Below are 18,720 nucleotides of genomic sequence, written 5' to 3' on the forward strand. Positions count from 1 at the left end.
AGCAAAGGCCAAGTCCTGCTACAAAAAGCAAAATGAATGGATAGATGTGTGTGCTTATGTGTTTGTGTGCATACACACACCGAGATAGAAATGTTTAGGCACACACATCTATTCACCTAAAAAAATCCCTGGGAATACAGTAGGTTGAATGTTAACTTCAAGGTCAGGGGTTCCAACCCAGCAGAGTCGCTGCAGGAGAGTGGTCTCAGAAACCTTAGAGAGCAGTGCGATTTTTTTCCCTATTGGTATGCTATGCTCACCTTTGAAAATGAATTCACCATGAATCAAAATCGTCTCTACAGTAGTTTTATAAACAGACATATAGACACAGAAAAGTAGAAAAAAGGAAAAATGTGTATGCCAACATGTTATTTTAAAACTTTTAAGAATTTGCATTTTTTTTCCTCTTTGAAAACAAGTATACATCTTTTTAACCAGAAGGGCAATACAGGTGCTATTGATTACTTTGCTCAGTATAGAGTGTCAAGTCCCGGCTGGCCTGGTGCTGGTTCTGGTAAGGATATCGGTTTCTTGGCCTGCTCAGGAGAGCAGCTCCATTTTCAAATGTGAACATAGCAGACCACTTAGCGTTTGCTTCACGACTGTTGACTTTGTTATATTCTTATTAGTAGCTCTGTTCCTTCTCCAAAGGAGCCTGGGTGGTGTTGTGGGTGGCAGGCTGCTACCTTCAAGGTCAACAGGTGAAAAACGAGGCTCCTGAGAAGCCCTCTGAAGGTTTCTCTGACTTGGAAACTATTTCGGAGCTGCCACTGGCTTCGTTTTCAAAAGGGTCTTTGTTTGGATAAAATGATGCAATCCATCCATAGTTTCCTTCCACATTTTTTTTAACCTGAGGGAATGATTTACTTTACTGCTAGTGGTTTCTCCAACTTACCTGTATTATAATAGGCTCTCATGCAATAATGCATTTAAACAAAGTCAAAAAAGTGTAATACCTACCGGCCCTTCAAAGATTTCCTTCTCATTAAATATGTAGTTAACTTTAGCATTGCCAGACAACTTCTCGGCCTGCATCCAAAACCGGACCTGCCCCTTCTCCAAAATTTCAACTGCCAACTCTGATTTAACTGGAACAGCTAGTTAGGAAAAAAAAAGGAATTACATGGATAATAAATTGTATTGCTAAGAATTTTCCAACAAGTGAAAAATCATCAAGGAAAATGGAGATGCAGTACTTTGCTTCTTGCATAAACCTGGAGGCAGGGGGAGTTTTGTTGGGAGATCCTGGGATCAAGTGACAGCAGACCTGGTTTCTAGTTCTAGGACTCAGCCTGGGCAAGTCTCTCACCTTCTGGCAGGCGCTATAACTGTGTCCGGGAGGAAGCAGGGCCTGATGTGCTGGGCCCTTCTCACCCCTGTGACTGTACACTGTGGTGACAGGTTTATTGAGAGACAACAGTGCTGAGGAACAGAGTCCAGGACAGGCTTCAGGAAAAGTGGAGGCCAGCCCACATTCCGCTAATAACAATCTTCGGGTCTCTGGACTTCACCCGACTTGTGTATAAATGAATACAATGTCTGCAAACGCCCCCAATAGCTCAGATATTGTCCAGCACCTAAAGGCTATAATTAACGATCACACTATCTGTACAATATTTGGGAAGGACTGAAAAAAATTTTTTTCAACCACTTAACTCACTTTGGGCACTGCGGTAGATACATACATTTTGTTAATTTGAGGCTGAAGAGTGAAGGGGTGGAGCTTAGCTTGTTAATTAGGTCACAGCTTGATGACCTCATTTGAAGGCGCTAAGGAGATAAATAGCTTGCTAGAGGTGGGACGCACTCAGCCTGATGGAGCTACACTGATAGCCAGAGCCCTGGAGCTGGAGGAGCCACGTGGAGATCCACACCAGTGCTGAGACGCTTCTACCGCCACTGGGTCCACAAGACTTTCCACCCACTGGCCTGTGATCTTCCTGCATTCGGCAGTCATTGCATGTGTTTCATGAGTCTGAAGAGGACTTTATAGATTGATATTGGACATATAGGCTAATATCAGACTTATGGACTTGATTTGGACTGAGCTGGGATGTTTTCTCAATATTCAATTGCTCTTGTATATAAAGCTCTTTCTTATGCACATGTGAGTGTCTATGAATTTGTATCTCTAGTCTACCCAGATGAACACCGGCATACTTTTGAAATAATTAGTTTTGAATATACATGATCATCCAGTTTATCATTTAAACTCTATCCATCCTAAAGGTACATTATAGTTCATTTTACTTCTAAGACCTAGCAAAAATTTTATAGAGTCATTATCAAGGAGCTACATTAAAATATAGCTCTTGGAGGCCTAGTGGTGTAGAGGTTAGGCTTTGGGCTGTGATTCCTGTGGTGGGAGGTCTGAAACCACCAGCAGCTTCCCGGGTGAGACTGGTCTGTTTACTCACCTCAACAGTTACAGTCTTAGGGACCCATGGGGGGGGGCGCTATGAGTGAGCATTGACTTGCTGTTAGAGAGTTTGGAGCTTTGGATATTAAAATATTTAATATTTTATGTAGATGGTGGAGCTGCCATTTGGTATCACTGATCGATAATTGCATCTTTAAGCCATTTGAGGAGAAGTGAAATTTAGTAAGTTGACTGATCTCTCACAAAGCCAGTTTTCAAAAAGGGCTTGCAACTGGGCCATGTTCTCTAACATGGCTCTAGAGCCTTTTGGACCTGCTTCTCAAGGCCCAGCTGCAGTGGGAAGCATCACCGTTGCGTGCTCTAAACTACACTTAAACCTCTCTCAGAATGGTAGCATGTGTTACATTTTAATCCTCGTTTCTCAAATTCGTACCAAATATTTCTGTGTTTATCTTAAAATGCGCCTTTTCAAGCTCCCAGGGATGTCCTTCATTTATATCATTCCATGGTAATTATAAACGTCAGTTACAGATTTGTTCGTTCTAGGCTGAAGGGCGGCTTAGGCACCATCTATTAAGGTAGAGAGAGAGAGAGGACTTTGGAGTCTACACTATGATCACAGCCACTCTGCTCCTTAAGCCTTGCTTTCCTCCCTGCTTAAGCGAGGGTTTTAATCTCACGAGGCCCCTAGGACAAGCTACTATAGTAACAGGATACACGAAGGCAGTGCCTCTAATAACCAGTATTCAAGGAAAGGTAGTTCCTTTCCTGCTCTAGGGACTGATGACAGAAGAGTGAGGCCATGAGGGGTCTCATACAAGAGGTAAAGGACAATGCACAGTCTGCTCCCTGGAGCTGATATTATTTCCTCCATTCTGTATTCCTTCTGGCCCAGGGTTGTCCACTCTGAGTCCCATTGGTGGTCTTTCAGGGTGAGCATAATGTCCAAAGACAGGGGAGATGGACAGAGCCTGCGGCGAGGAGAGGAGAGGCTGAGCTTTCTCACTCCAGGTTGCTCCAACTTGCTACAAATAAGTCTTGACGGAAGTGGAAAGTAGACTCTCTGCTAGGAAACAGGTGAGCCCTCCTCTTGGGGACTTTGAGTGACATGAGGCCATGAGGTTTGAAGGAGGATCAGAGCGCAGGGGGCAGGCGCTTGGAAGCCTCTGTCTCCCTTATTGCTTAGTGTCCTTGCTGAGCAGTGAGAACACTTTCTGGGAACTGCTGGCCACCAGGAATCACCAGAGGTGGCATGGTGGCCAGACAGCCCCATGTACGGTAGTTAGAGGAACACACTTCCAGGTGAGACCACCTGAGTTTAATGCTGTGCGCCAGCTATGGGAGTCTGGTCTAACTACTTAACCTATCTGGCCTTACTTTCATCATCTCTACAATTAAATTACCATAATATTGACTCCTTTAAGGTCATTATGGAATTTAAGTGATACATCCCATTTAAGGACCATCCAATGAATTTAGTCTATAAACTCAAACTCACTGTCATGGAGTTGACTCTGACTCGTATTGACCCTATAGAACAGGGTGGAGGTGTCTCTGTGGGTTTTGGAGATTAACTTTTTACAGGACGAAGAAGCCTCATCTCTCTCCCGAGGAACGGCTAATGCTGTGGTCAGCCCAGCCCATCATGGGCTCCACTATGCGTCACGGCTCCTCTGACATCATCGGTGCTTCATCAATCTGGACTGTTAATATTTTGGTGTATCTTTCTTCCACTTGCTTCAATAACATCCTACCACTCCCCATTGTAAAATAATATTTTAGCTTTTATGTTGACGTACGTGTCTATATCTTCACGCTACCGTATATGGACACACAGTGAGATCATAACCAAGGTCTACAGAGGATATCTCACATCTTTTGAAAAGATTGACATTGTACCCCCCAATGCCCACATTTCTTGAATTTCTGAGATCTAAAAAAGGAACACCAATTTCTTGTGAAAAATTGGTATGAAAAGATAATTGATTTTTTTCTCCCAACTTTTAAAAGCCCCTCATATATGAGTATATGTTCAAACAAGTGTCTTCACATTGCAAAAGCTGGCAAGACAGACTAGATTATTGTCTGGGTTAAGGTTGATATATTTTTACTTTTTTCCCTTTGTTTCATCTCGAAACTCCTTTAGGTTTCTTCTCATCTTTGGCAATTCATTTGCTCCAGCAAAATATCTGCTATTTGTAGGTTTGAGACATATGTTTAGTGGTTTTCAAAAGATTTTTTAAAACAACTTAAAAGGGAGGATTTGCTGGCTAAGTGGGTAAAGGAACACCATAGTCTCTCTCTCTAAAATTTTAAATTTAATTTATTTTTATTATTTAATGCTTGAATTAATTCTTTTATTTATTTTAATAAAGTATTTTATTGGAGGCTCTTATAGCTCTTATAACAATCTATATATCCATCGTGTCAAACACATTTGTACATTTGTTGCCGTCATCATTTCCAAAACATTTTCTTTCTACTTGAGCCCTTGGTATCAACTCCATAGTCTCCCTTAGATCCTACAAGAAACAAGGCCAACCTAGAATCTTACAAAATCTCAAGAAATGATTGAATATGTGTCGATATTTACCCCAAAGGAGGTGAGTATAGTTTAAGGAACTAGATATGCTGCTTTGACCCCATCATCAGCTCTGAATTATGCCTGTAGGGACCTGATTCATTTGAGGGTGGCCAGGGAGACAAAGGGAACCGGAGCGGAAACATTTAAAATGCAGTTTCACTGGGCTAGGGAAAACTCCCGTGGCATTGAAGAGTTGATTCCTGCATGTCAGAGTTGTAGATACATTTTGCCTACCAAAATATCTTGCTCGCCCTAATCAAAGGCTACCTGAATTTGCAGGTTGTTCCCTCTCCCTGAACCAATAGTTAGATTCCTATGTTTACAAAAAATAAAGTACCTCGGAATGACATTTTATTTTAACAGTGACACCAGGCAATTACTAGATGCCCTAATTGACTCTTCATCTAAGTCCAGATGGGCCTCTGGACTCCAGAGGGCCTGGGCGTTATGTCTCAGTACAAACTCTCCATGTTTTCTCATCCCACCCTTACAGCTACCTGTAAATATTGTTGGAACCAGCTGCGGCAGAGGCATTTAATCAGTGCCTATTGTCTGACGAGATTAATATATACTGCCGTGTCTCCATTGCGACCAATGTTTGAGACTGGGCCGTGCAAACACTCAGGAGTCTGCCCTTTTCCTGGCTCTGACGGTGTTGAGTTGAGTAAACCTTTCAATTGTGCTAAAGTCTCATCAGAGCCCGTGGTTAATAAAACAAACAAAAGCATTGCTCTGATGGGGCAGGGAGCTACACAATGAGCCCATAGCCCCGACGTCAGCGGTTTGAACCCACCTGCTATTCCTTGGGAGAAAGATGAGGCTGTCTGCTCCCGTAAAGCTTTAACGTCTCAGAAAACTACACATATGAAAACTACAGTCTGTAGTTTCCTGGATTATTGAAACTCCACCATCAGTGAAGAAGCTACATTTTAATTATTAGGTTTTTTTTAAGTGCAGCTTTATGGGAATGAATGAATGCTCTCATTCGTTTTCTATTTGTTTTCTTCTTCTAAGGTTCACCTTTCTGGATGCTTCGCTACTTTGGGTCAACAGGTGCTCCGGGCAAGAGATCCCATCAGATCAGTGGAACCTTCAGGATGTCATTTCAGACTTCTTTCCGCTCTCTTCGGTGTCAGCTGTGGAGTTTAATCTTTTATGTCGAAGGTGCTTATTTCAGTGCTTTACTAGAAAGTTCAGGGATATCCTTTTTCTTCCTAAGGCATCTTTACCTTGTTTTCTGGGAGTTCCAAGTGGGAGGTACTGTTTTTATTAGACATGAGACTCAGATCAGCAGTTCAAATCCAGCAGCCATTCTACACGAGCAGGGTGAACCTAGCTGGCCCGCAGAGATGCCGCCTTGGGAACACGATGGAAGCTCTCCGTGAGTTGGAATCAACTCCAGGGGAGCGGTTTCGTTTCGGCTGGGTCTTTATATTGTCTGACTTTAGAGAAATGATTTTTCTAATAAGTATCCATGTGAAATGACTTAGAAAGAGATTCGTTTGTTAACTGCTGTCAAGTTGGTTGCAACGATTAGGGACCTTATGTATCAAACGGAACAAAACATTGCCCCGTTCTGGGCCATCCCTACCATTGCGATGGTGGAGCCGCTGTGCCAATCCATCTCCTGAGGGTGGTCTTCGCTTTGGCTGACTCTCCACTAAGCATGAAGTCCTTCTCCAAGACCAGGATCCCTGGTGGTATAGTGGTTAGGTGTGCGGCTACGATCTGCACAGTCGGCAGTTTGAAACCACCAGCAGCTCAGAGGGAGAAAGACGGGTTTCTGCCCCAGTCAACAGTTACAGGCTTGGAAACCCACAAAGGGTCCCTCTGAGTTAGCATTCACTCAGTGGCAATAAGTTAGTGAGGCTGCTTTTGGTTTCTCCTGGTCACATGAGACAAAGTCTCACCATTTTCTCTTCCAAGGAGCTTCTGGCTGAACTTCATCCAGGACATGTGTTTATTCCGTGGCATATTCAATATTCTGTGCCCACACCGTAATCCAGCTGCAGCCAGTCTTCTTCCTTTAAAATCTTCCAGCTTCTGAATGCCTATGAGGCCATTGAAAATCCCATGGACTGGTCAGGGCAACATGTCTATCTTTTTAACACTTTGAAGAGGTCTTTGGGGAGCCCTGGTGGCTCCGTGGTGAAGCACGTGGTTGCTCACTGCCAGAGTTTGCAGGAGAAAGATGTGCTAGTCTGCACCTGTACCAGTACAGCCGTAGGAACCCTTCGTAGGAGGCCTGCTCTGTCCTCCGGGCGCTCTGAGCTGGGCTGGCTCAGTGGCAGCAAGCTCGGGCTGGGGTCTGGGTTCTAGGAGGTCTCTGGCAGCAGATGGCCCAGTGCAAGACTTGTTTGATCGCCCGACTGTTGCTTTCGTGGATGCTGATTGTGGAGTCAAGTAAAACGAAATCCCTGAAAACTCGAATCTTTCTTCATTTATCACAATGTTGCTTATGCTGTTTATCACGATCCAGTTATGAGGACTTAGACTTTTTCATGACAATGAGATTCAATCCCCACGGAAGGCTGCAGTCTTGGATCTTCATCAGCAAGCGCTTCAGCTCCTCTTCACCTTCAGCTAGCAAGGCTGTGTCATCTGCACAGGACAGGCTGGTAACCGATCTTTCTCTAATCCTGGTGTCATGCTCTGCTTTATGTGGGGCAGCTTGTTGGATCATTTGCTCAATATACAAATGGAATAAATATGGTGAAAGGATATACCTCTGACCTACAATTTTCTTGATTTTTAAGCAGTCTACTTGAACGCTCTCAGCTGGGCTGCGGTTTCTCTGGCCTTAGGTTTCCACGCGTGGGGGTGCAGTGCCCTGAGGGTACCTATGTAAAACCTGAAACTTCTTCTATTCTTTAGAAAAACCCACTTGGATCACAAGCCAGACTTCAGCGTGAATTCTTTCTCATGTGAAGCCAAGGACTGCGGTGTTTCCACCTGAGGAATCTAACATCTTTTCTGTCTTTAATGACCTTCTGTTTTCTTCATGCATGATGCCCTTGATGTCATGCCACAACTTGTGCGTTCTTTGATCATTCATGTTCAATGCATCCAATCTATTTTGAGATGTTCTCTAGAGTCAGGTGATATGCAAACAAGGTTGTGCTTTGGTGCTTTTGTTTTAATTTTCTTCTACTTGACCTCAAATAAAAGCAATTGAGGATCTGCTCAGCAGCCAGTCCCTGGACTTCTTCTGACTGATGATAGTGAATGTCTCTATTGTCTCCTTCCACAGATGGAATTGATTGGATTCCTGTATGTTCTATTTGATGAAATTCATATGTGCAGACCGGTGAATATACTTAGAAGATACATGTATATTGCTCTAAAATATGTAGGTACAATGTGAAGGACTTAGTTATTCAGACGTTATAACTATGTCGTCTGACATTTGGCAGAGCATGGGATATAATTGCTATATTTCTACCAATGGTCTCTGTGAAGGACAAATGGCAAAACCACTTTTTAAAGCAGTACTTTTAGAAAGCAAATCTGTAGTCTTCGTTGTGTGCTCCATTTTATGGCCTCAAGCGCCTCTGTCCTCTAGACCATTCGACTATAAACCGGCCTATTCCAGAAGTCCATAGCTAGCAAAAGGTTAAGTTCTGCTGATGTGGTTTTGATACTTACTTGGGAATTTGTGTTCCTGGCTGAGAGCAAGTAAGCGTTTCACCTCTGTAGAAAGAAAAAAAAGAACATCAAACTTTAAACTGATAAAACAAAACTCACTTTTCTTGATGAATGCTTGAGGAATTGAAGCCACATCAGACTCACCAAAGAAATGATTGGAACTTACCTCCCTCATCTATTAAGTAGCTTGCAGCTATCCCGTCAGTGCCCGTTACATCGCAGGAGTAGATTCCCAAGTCTTCCATCCCAAGGTCTTTAAAGGTCATTTTTGTCCTTCAGAACAAAATACTTTCTTAGAAATGAAGGTGAGTGGTGTCAGTGGATCTGGGTTCTGCCCTGTCTGCAGGTAGGATGGCATTGGCACACCCCGGTCCTGCTATGTGGAACACTGCTCCCACCCTCTTTGCTGGACTAAAGCCTACTATCTAGTAATACAATTCTGACGTAAAGATACAGAGCTGACCGCAATTGCTGTGGAGCCTGAAGTTTTCCCCCTCACAGGACAGGACCGGCTGCCGCTACTGCAGGGTGCCTTCCCTCTGTCGCCCACTGAGTTCCTCTTTTCTGAGCTTGTCATCCTGACGGGTGCTGTTGTCTCATCATCTAGATACCCCCACGACATGAGCTCTCTACCTGTTAGTTGCTGTTGTAACCCCCACCTCGTGCCATGCCTGGAACAAACAGCACATACACCGAGGAATTATTTGTGGCATGAACAAGGGAGTGGACCAACAGTCTAGTTTCCCTGTTTTCTGCTTAGTGAGTCATGCCGGCAGCCCATGGAGACATGGGACGCAACACAGTTTTTCTTTTCTTTGACGAAATGCTTGCTTTACTTCAAGAACTTTATAGCCAAGTGACAGGACAATGTCTTTTAATGACAGTCAGTATATCCTTGCCCTACTCCAACTACATTGCCATTGTTTCCATTTTATCTCTTAGATGCATTGGGCTTCGTTGTAATAGATTACTCCCTTAAAAGCTGTGTTTTAGCACATACAATTCAGGACAGTTGGCACTTAAGTAAGGTGAAGTAAAAAAAGAAAACTTGGAATTTTAGAGCTAACAAGAAGTGCTGAAACACAAAATCAATTCTTTCTCCCTTCCTCCACTAAAAAAATACATACATATGAGATCCACAGAAGTTAATCAGTGGCATGCTAGGGAATCAAGAGAGGGAATCAGCAGGCATCTGTTCTTGCTCCCTGTGACTGAGTTCTTCTCATTCATAAGTGGTGGTGAAAAAAGCTGACAAGATTACATTTAATCCACGAATTTCCCATAACTTGAAGCAAGTATTAAGTTCTTCCCAACAACCCCATATATGCTCCTTACCACTATTTTAAGATTCTAAAATTTCTTAGAATAATCTTAAAATCGATTTTATACTTACCCAAGTTTTTCTAAAACCATAAATGAGATAATACATTAGAAAGCACGTAGAGAGACGTGAAAAGCACTTTCTAAGGGTTATTTTAAGGGCTTAATTCTTTATGAATTTTCATATTAGCAGATGAAAAATATTTGCCAGTTCATCTCCTTATTCCAAGTAATTAAAATAACACATGAAGGGGATGCTTCATGTTCCAGTGGCTAAAAGGAATCCACTCGCATCATGAATCTGGTCTTACTTGTTGCCTTTACTTTCAGCTTCTAGCCGAGCAGAATCCTCAATTGACACATAATCCTTGGACCAGGTGAACTCAGAATTTGGCGACATCTGATCACACTCGAAGTTCAAAGAAATGACTCCATCATCGTCCACACTTACAACAATCTCTTTGGTTCCTAGGAGACCACAAACAAGATCTGGTAGAAATTAACCAAGTTAAGGAGTTTTACCTTTAGTTTAGCCTTAGGCAAAACAAGGTCTTGATCCTGTGGAAGAGAAAGTCCCAACTGCTTATGGAGAGCTCCTAGTCCTAATTGACAAATTAACTGTCATGCGCTAAGAAGAAATGAAATGAATGTGTCATGGTTCTTACATAGAGCCAACAACATGGGACGTGTTGGTGCTGTTCCCCCACATTTTCTTGCTCAAGTTCATGAGATGACTTGTGCTGCCATTTTGAGAAAAGAAGTGATGATAACAAAGAGGTGACAGAGATGCCTTGGAGAAAAAGGAAGTTGGATGGGTCTCAGCCAAGACCCAAATTATGACTTTTGTCTCAAGAAAACACACATTCAACTAGTCATTTGGCACAGGTGGACAAAGAAACCAATGGAAGGGAGCTGGTGGGGAGAACGTAAAGGGAGTAAGAATTGCCTGTGTTCGCATGGTCCGCATTCCAAATCATGTCTGGATGGGAAACACCTGGAAGCTTGCTTTCCTGATCAATCTAAGGACGTCCCTTCAAAGCAGAGGGACGGCAATCTAGAAAGAGTTATTATAGAAGTATAACTGAAATAAATGATGAGAAATCCACATATTTGAAAAGATTAATTTTTAGATTTTAAAAGAAAACAATTAGGGAGAAAAGAAAACAATTCAGTGTGTGTTTTGAGTTTTCTTTTTGAGAGGTATCGAATAGAATCTATAAAACAGCATAAAAACATTCGCATGGACACTAAATCACCTGAGAAGGAAAGAAAATGCCCTCCTCTTATTGAAATGTATTCAGTTGCCAGTCTAAGCTTGATTTATTTTAGTAGTCTAGGAACAATATATTTCATGCCAGGCTGGTACAACTTTATCTGTTAAAGAGCATAAACGATGATCGAGCAGATACTTTGCACTGGTACTGTCCAATAAACCTTGACAATGGGAAAATCCACTGGGGGATAAAAAGTGGCAAGAGGGTCTTGGTTCCTAACCCTGGCAACCCATGGAATTTGTGTCCTTACTCATGGCAGTGTAGAATTCAGTAATAAACCTCCAAAAAGTGATTTTTCACTCCTAAAGCTTAGAGCAAGTTAATTCTAGGGAAAGGCTTTAAATATTAAAAACCAATAAAGGGTTATTTTCAGATAAGCTGAACTGATGACCACTTTAAATTCTAATGGTTCTCTAACTATATGTCCGCGATATATTATCTTTAGGGAAGCAGCCCTGGGGGCATCGTGGCTACGAGTTGGGCTGCTAATCTCAAGGTCAGCAGTCTGAAACCACCAATTGGTCCATGGGAGAAAGATGGGGCTTTCTACTCCTGCAACGAGTTCCAATCCAGGAAACTCGCTGGAGCAGTTATACCCTGTCCTATAGGGTCGCCATGAGTCAGAATCAACTTGTTGGCACTGCATTTGTTATTTTGGTTTATATTATGTTTAAATGGCTATCCATTCCACTGCAAGATGCAGGTCAGGCTTTATTCCTGATGAAACTACCGCCATCCATTGTTGCATACTTAATATCAAACAAGGGCCTTTATTAAAATCTAAAAAGCATTAACACCAAAGAGTACACACTGGGGGGAAACATGCCCATGTAGCCAGACAAGCTGTAGCTACCCTCGATAAGTAAAGATCTCAAAAAGGTGGAGATGAATAAAAATCCTGAGTTCTGAACCTCACTGGTAGAACCACGCCTGAACCAGACCAAACCCCAAACTCACTGCTCTAGAGTCGATGCTGACTCACTGCAACTCTCCCGGACACGATCAACCTGCCCCAGGGTTTCCAGGACTGTCACTATTCACAGTAGACAGCCCCGTCTTTCTCCCACAGAGCAGCTGCTAGTTTTGAACTGCCTTTCCTGCCGTCACAGCCCAAACATAACCACAATGCCACCAAGGCTCCTGAACCAGACACCATTTGGTAATTCAGAGGGAGGAAGCACATGTAAGAAGCCCACAGAAGACTGGATTCTCCGTGGACCCGAAAGGTGCCAATGGGTGAGCCTCTCCCCCCATCACGTTAGTCCATGGCACTGGGATGAGGGAAGTGGTGAATGTGACCTTCACTCCCCACACCCACCACACGTGGAGAGCGGCATCTGTCCCTGACATGCCTGGGAGGGTGGGACCACACCGGGGGAAGTGGAACTGGGGGAAATTAGTGTAAATGAGCCTAAAGTTCATGATCTCCAGGCAGCTGTGGGGTTGAAAAGATGCACAGGTTCTTCGCCAAATGAGGGATGCGTTAAATTGCCCCTGGCCCCTGTCTGACGCTCAGCTCCAGTGAAGATGATTCTTGGAACAGGGGCTGGGATTTCCGGACATTTTTCTCTCCCTCTCTTCATGACAACTGCTTTGATCACTGGCCCACACTCTCTGGCAGCTGCAAAAGCCTCCCTCGAGACTGGGACCGTGACAGGAAATCGTAACCACCTTTTGTCCGTCATCAATGTGGGCTTAGAATAAGCCATCGACATGACCCAGCCACCCTTGAACCTCCAACGCCTCCAACTAGTGTACAGGCAATATTTTCCACTCTGATTGCACTTGACCCACAAACAGACCCAAATATAGAAGCATCACATCTCAGAAGCAACGGGCAATCTCAGTACAAAGGAGAAAACAGCGTTGGTAGGACTGTCTTAATCCCCGGCAAGCGACTACAATGATAAAGTACTGCGATCAAGAAATGTTTCGGAATGCCTTAGTCTTAGGACCCTTTTCATTAGGCCATCTGCACTGGGGCTCAATCCCGAATGACAAAGCTTTTTGTTCATGACCAAGGAAGCCCCACACTGAAAGAAAAATTGGCTTTAGAAACGGTGTCGTTCAAAATGTAAACGTCTATCGGGGTACATTCTTTGTCTCTTTGGTTGTGACTTAATACCACATCAGTTAATAAGACCTACTTGAACTTAAGTCCAATAAAATTCAATGAAGAGAAAAAAATTCTTCAAAACAAATGAGAACAAAATACGACAAACCAAAACCTTTGAATACAGCAAAAGCAACACCAGTAATTACACACGTCCAAAAATATGAACCAAAATCAACACCTTAACCCAACATCCACACGGATTAGAACAAGAGCAGCAAGACAAACTGTAATAATAGATAAAATCGGAGGAGAAATTAATGGATCAGAAGACAAAAATGAGAAAAAAATCCATAAGACAAGAAGTTTGTTCTTTGAAAGAATGAACAAAATTTATAAACCACTGGTGATTTAAACAAAAGAGAAGTAAATATGAATAAGAAATGAAATGATGGCATCAGTTGGTACAGAAAAGGCATTTGATAAAACCTAGTATTCGTTTTTGATTTTTTAAAAAAGCACTCAAAATAGGGATCAAAAGGGAATTCCTCAGCATGCCAAAGGTCACATATGGACAACCCATGGTCAATACTTGGCTCGATGGAGAGAGACTGAGAGCATTTCTCTCTGAACAGGAATAAGACAGGTTGTCCGTTGTCACCATTCTTCTTTAAAACTGTCTTGGTCATTAGATGTCAAAAATGAATTAAAGGCATCCAAATAGACTAAGGAGAAGTAAAGCTCTGTAGATGATCTGATTCCATATGTAGAAAACCCCAATGACTCAATAAGAAAACCACTGGAAATAATTTGGTAATGTGTCAACATGCACAAATCAATAGAGGTATGAATAGACCCTAAAGATCATAAATTAAAAATAGGGACAAATTTAAGGGTGCTAACACAAGGCATAAACAAGTTATCAAAGAATGAAAACAGATACACTACCTAAGACAAAATAAAAGGTCTGTCACCTTCTCAATATAGACCTTTATGTACACCAAAAGACTTCACCAGAAGAGTGAAAAGAGAACCATAGATTAGAAAAAAATGGGGGCAATGATATATTGCATCCATCACAACCTAATAAAAACACAAATAATCTGATTTAAAAATTGACAGATGACATAAATAGACAATTCACCAGGAGGCCAATAATTATATGGAGAACAGCTTTCGATAATTAGTTATAGGAGAAAAACAAAGTAAAACAACATTTAAATACCGCCTCACGTCAATACTGCTAGCAAAAAAATTGTTTTTAAGCAGAAACTAACAAATGCTGGAGAGGTTAAGGGAAGACTGGAAGCTGCATGATTCTGGTGGGATTGCAAACGCTAACAGCTACGATGGAAAACAGCGTGACACTTAATTAAAGAACTAGCAATAGAAACACCATTGATCCAGTAAACTTTCTACCACTATTATAAAAGAAAAATTAGTTTTACATCAAAAGGAGAGGCTCCTGAAGGCTACACGGAAGTGAAGAAAGGGAGAGAGGAAGTAGGGAGAGAGAGGGATAAAAAATGGGCCACATACATTGGGGATTTTCTGAAATATTGTCAGTGTTCTATTTCTTGACCTGAGTATTTCCTTTCTAAAACTTAATCGAGTTCTACAAATGGGTTTTATATTGATTTCCCTGTTTGTTACGTCTCACAAGTAGCATGGTTCAGTCACAGGAAGAATTTTTAAAGCGCCATTTCCATATTGTTATGCAGAGGGAAACGTCTAGAATGAACGTTGATGAAAGCTCTCATTGTTCTTCCCAGATTCATTTTGGAGGCTCGTCAGGTCGTTCACATTAATCACTCACTGTCTCATCTGCAATCCCTTTCTGAAAGGCAGTGAATCATCCATATGCTTGCTGTTTATTACAGTAGAGATGTAACAAATTTACAACAGAAAAAAATGGACTAAGAATCTTGTTTCAATTGAAGTTCAATATTTGATTTCTCTGCAAACAAATGAATCACAAAAATGGAAGAATATGAATAATTTAATTAGCGTAGCCTTTCAATTCCACAGATATTCTTTGCACTGTAATGCCTCAACCATCTGGAATTTTGCCCAAAACCAAGACGATAGAACATAGGCTCCTGAGAACCAGGACTAATGTTACAAAGTTCACAAATTGGCATTCCTGACTGCTACTCACTGGAGACTTTCACCCACTGCCATTTGTAATCTATTTACACTTACTCTGAGATGGTTCTAACAGGGCTTATTGGTAGGCTTTCCTCAGTAGATTAAACTATGAACAGAGAAGGCTTAAAAAGCTTATCTTCATACAATAAGGAGAAGTCAGCACAACATGTTCCAGACAAAGGAAGACACTGGGAGCAGCACAAGAGTTAAAGGAAACAGAGGAAATTAAGATTACATGGCCGATCCGGACAGGACTACTTCCACGAACATATATGTATATATACATGGACATATACACATAGACATCTATATTACTCCTATGTACCAGGGTTAAGTAAAAAAGCATTGCAACAAAATCATAGAAACCTTTATTTAACAAAAATGTCAAATTGTGGAGTGATCCACCTTTTCTGACATGATGGTTGAAGACAAAGTGGGTGCATAAGCAAATGTGGTGAAGAAAGCTGATGATGCCCAGCTATCAAAAGATATTGTGTCTGGGGTCTTAAAGGCTTGAAGATAAACAAGCGGCCATCTAGCTGGGCACACCAGCCGGGCACAATAGATGACGAGGTGTTGATGGGATCATCAAAGACCCCAAACAAACAAACAAACAAACAAAAAATCATATCGATGTGAATGAGAGGGAGGGCAAGTGGGGACCCAAAACCCATCAGTAGTCAATTAGACATCCCCTGTCAGAAGGGCTATAAGGAAGAGAGGAATCAGTCAGGGTGCAGTATAGAAGCAATGAAACACAACTTTCTTCTAGTCTTTTAATGCTTCCTCTCCCCCCCCCCACCCCACCAACACTATCATGACCCCAATTGTACCTAACAAATCTGGCTAGACCAGAACATGCACACTGGTACAGATAAGAGCCCACAATTCATGGAATCCAGGACAGATAAACCCCTCAGGACCAACAATGGGAGGAGTAAAGGGGAACCGACCATCATGATCGACGTATGGCCCTCTCCAAGGGGGACGGACAACAGAAAATGGGTAAAGGGATACAGCGATTGGTGGAAGACATGAAAAAAATGATAAATTATCAAGGGTTCATGGGTGAGGGAGGGTGAGGGTGAGGGAAAAATGAGGAACTCATACCAATGGCTCAAGTAGAAAGAAAATTATTTGAAAATGATGATGGCAACATATGTACAAATGTATTTGACACAGTGGCTATATGTGTGGATTGTGATGAGAGCTGCCTGAGCCCCCAATAAAATGATTAAAAACAAACTGTGGAACGATTGTTTCTCAACGTATCTTCCATCGAGGTCTACACACTTGTGAAAGCACTCTTTCCAGCTCGCCAAGAATTCTCTGCTCTCCAGGTTACACCATGCCGTAACAGGTAGTTTTTGCCTCCTCCAGGGACTCAAATCATGCAAAACTGCTTTTTTAAAACATTCTTTGAGTTTTTGAAGTAACAAAAGGAAGTCTGGGGACAAGATCAGGGCTGTAGGGTAGAGGAGATAAAGTTTCTCATTGGCATTACGCTAGGACAGCCCTTGGTGCCCTTGAAGACTGAGCAAGTCCATTGTTGTGATGGGAAAAATTCCCCAGCAAACTTTCTTGGTGTTTTTCTCAGCAATGCAGTTTTCGATACTTTAAAAAATATCATAATGCCCCCCTCCCCATGGTTTTCCTGTGTCCTTTGAGAAAATCGATCATGATTACCCCTTTGGGATTCCAAAAAATTGTCACCATGCGCTACTGAGCTGACCCTCTGCTTGAATTTACCTGGCCCAGCACATGCCCTTGGACATCAGGGTTTTGATGGGACTTAATAAATATATATTTTATTGGGGGCTCGTACAACTCTTATCACAATCTATACTTACATCCTTTGTGTCAAGCACATTTGTACATTTGTTGCCATCATCATTCTCAAAACATTTGCTTTCTACTTGAACCCTTGGTATCAGCTCCTCATTTTTCTCCTCTTTCCCTCACAAACCCTTGATAATTTATAAATTATTATTATTTTGTCATGTCTTATATTGTCTGATGTCTCCCTTCACTCATTTTTCTGTTGTCAATCCCCTAGGGAGGGGGTTATATGTAGATCCTTGTGATCAGTTCCCCCTTTCTACCCTACCTTCCCCTGCCCCTCCTGATATCTCTACTCTTATTATTGGTCCTGAGAGGTTTATCTGTCCTGGATTCCCTGTGTTTCTAATTCCTATTTGTACCAGTGTGCATCCTCTGGTCTAGTTGGATTTGTAAGGTAGAATTGGGATCATGAAACTTGGGGGTGGGGGTAGGAAGCATTTAGGAACTAGAGGAAAGTTGGATGTTTTATCGTTGCTACATTGCACCCTGAATGGCTTGTCTCCTCCCCGAGACCCTTCTGAAAGGGGATGTCCAGTTGCTTACAGATGGGCTTTGGTCCCCACTCCTCACCGCCCCTCATTCACAATGATATGATTTTTTTGTTCTTTGATGCCTGATCCCTGATCCCATTCACACCTGGTGATCACACAGGCTGGTGTGCTTCTTCCATGTGGGTGATTGGATTTTTTTCAAGGCACCCTAACAAGACTAAGACAGACGTGTCACCGAGAGAACCTGCCCAAAGCCAAGGCCGAGGCTTAGCCACACTGTGTGGAAAAAACCTGTGCACGTGTGAACGAGAATCCCAATTGCAATCCCAGTTGGACTCACCCTTGTGTATAATTTACACATGCTACAAACACGTCCATGGATACAGTCTGTCACATGGGTGGAAAAGTCATGAAAACACTGTAGCCGAACGGGATCCCTCTAAGGAGAGAGTCACTGGACGGGGGAGCTCAGGACGCGGTCTTGGGAAACTCCACGGTCATTTGCCACCGCGTCCTCCACAAGGCAAGGCTCTCCATCCGCTTTGGCGATGCAGCTAGAGTCTGCAAAGCCTGTGTGTGGCCACAGAAGGTGTGACAGGGGTCACTCCCTTTCCGGAGCAAGGAAGAAGGATGGAACTAGAAAGACGCCTGCACCTATTCCATCCAACAGACTAACAGGCCACGTAAACCCTAACCTCTACTCCACTGAGACCACGAGAACTAGATGGTGCCCGGCTTCCATCGCTGGTTTCTTGAAATAGAGGCTCTGACAGCATGACAGAGAGAAACATGTGGAACAAAACATAGAATGACTGGAAAGAACAGCGTACAGATCGGATCGACACTGGTGGACCCCATGCCCCCCGAAGATGAGGATCCTTAAATACCCTTCAGGTTTGGCACTGAACTCACCCCTGCAGCTCAACTTTCAGCCAACCTGTAAACAGGTCACAAGGAAACAATAGCAGCCGGGAGATGTGCGC

General features: G+C 42.6%; 1 protein-coding gene across 2 annotated transcripts in view; it reads right to left on the reverse strand.

Annotated features, from left to right (window-relative positions):
- MYOM1 (myomesin 1) overlaps window positions 1-18,720 on the reverse strand; it is a 154,974-nt gene that overhangs the window by 23,833 nt on the left and 112,421 nt on the right. For both annotated transcript variants that reach the window (XM_075532903.1, XM_075532902.1), the window contains 4 exons: window positions 10,241-10,397; window positions 8,776-8,882; window positions 8,610-8,654; window positions 961-1,097 (listed from right to left, as the gene is read on the reverse strand). In XM_075532903.1, the coding sequence (XP_075389018.1) occupies window positions 961-1,097; window positions 8,610-8,654; window positions 8,776-8,882; window positions 10,241-10,397 (446 nt within the window). The remainder of the gene's footprint in view (window positions 1-960; window positions 1,098-8,609; window positions 8,655-8,775; window positions 8,883-10,240; window positions 10,398-18,720) is intronic.

The sequence above is a fragment of the Tenrec ecaudatus genome, chromosome 15, assembly GCF_050624435.1.
Source record: "Tenrec ecaudatus isolate mTenEca1 chromosome 15, mTenEca1.hap1, whole genome shotgun sequence".
Taxonomy (NCBI): Eukaryota; Metazoa; Chordata; class Mammalia; order Afrosoricida; family Tenrecidae; genus Tenrec; species Tenrec ecaudatus.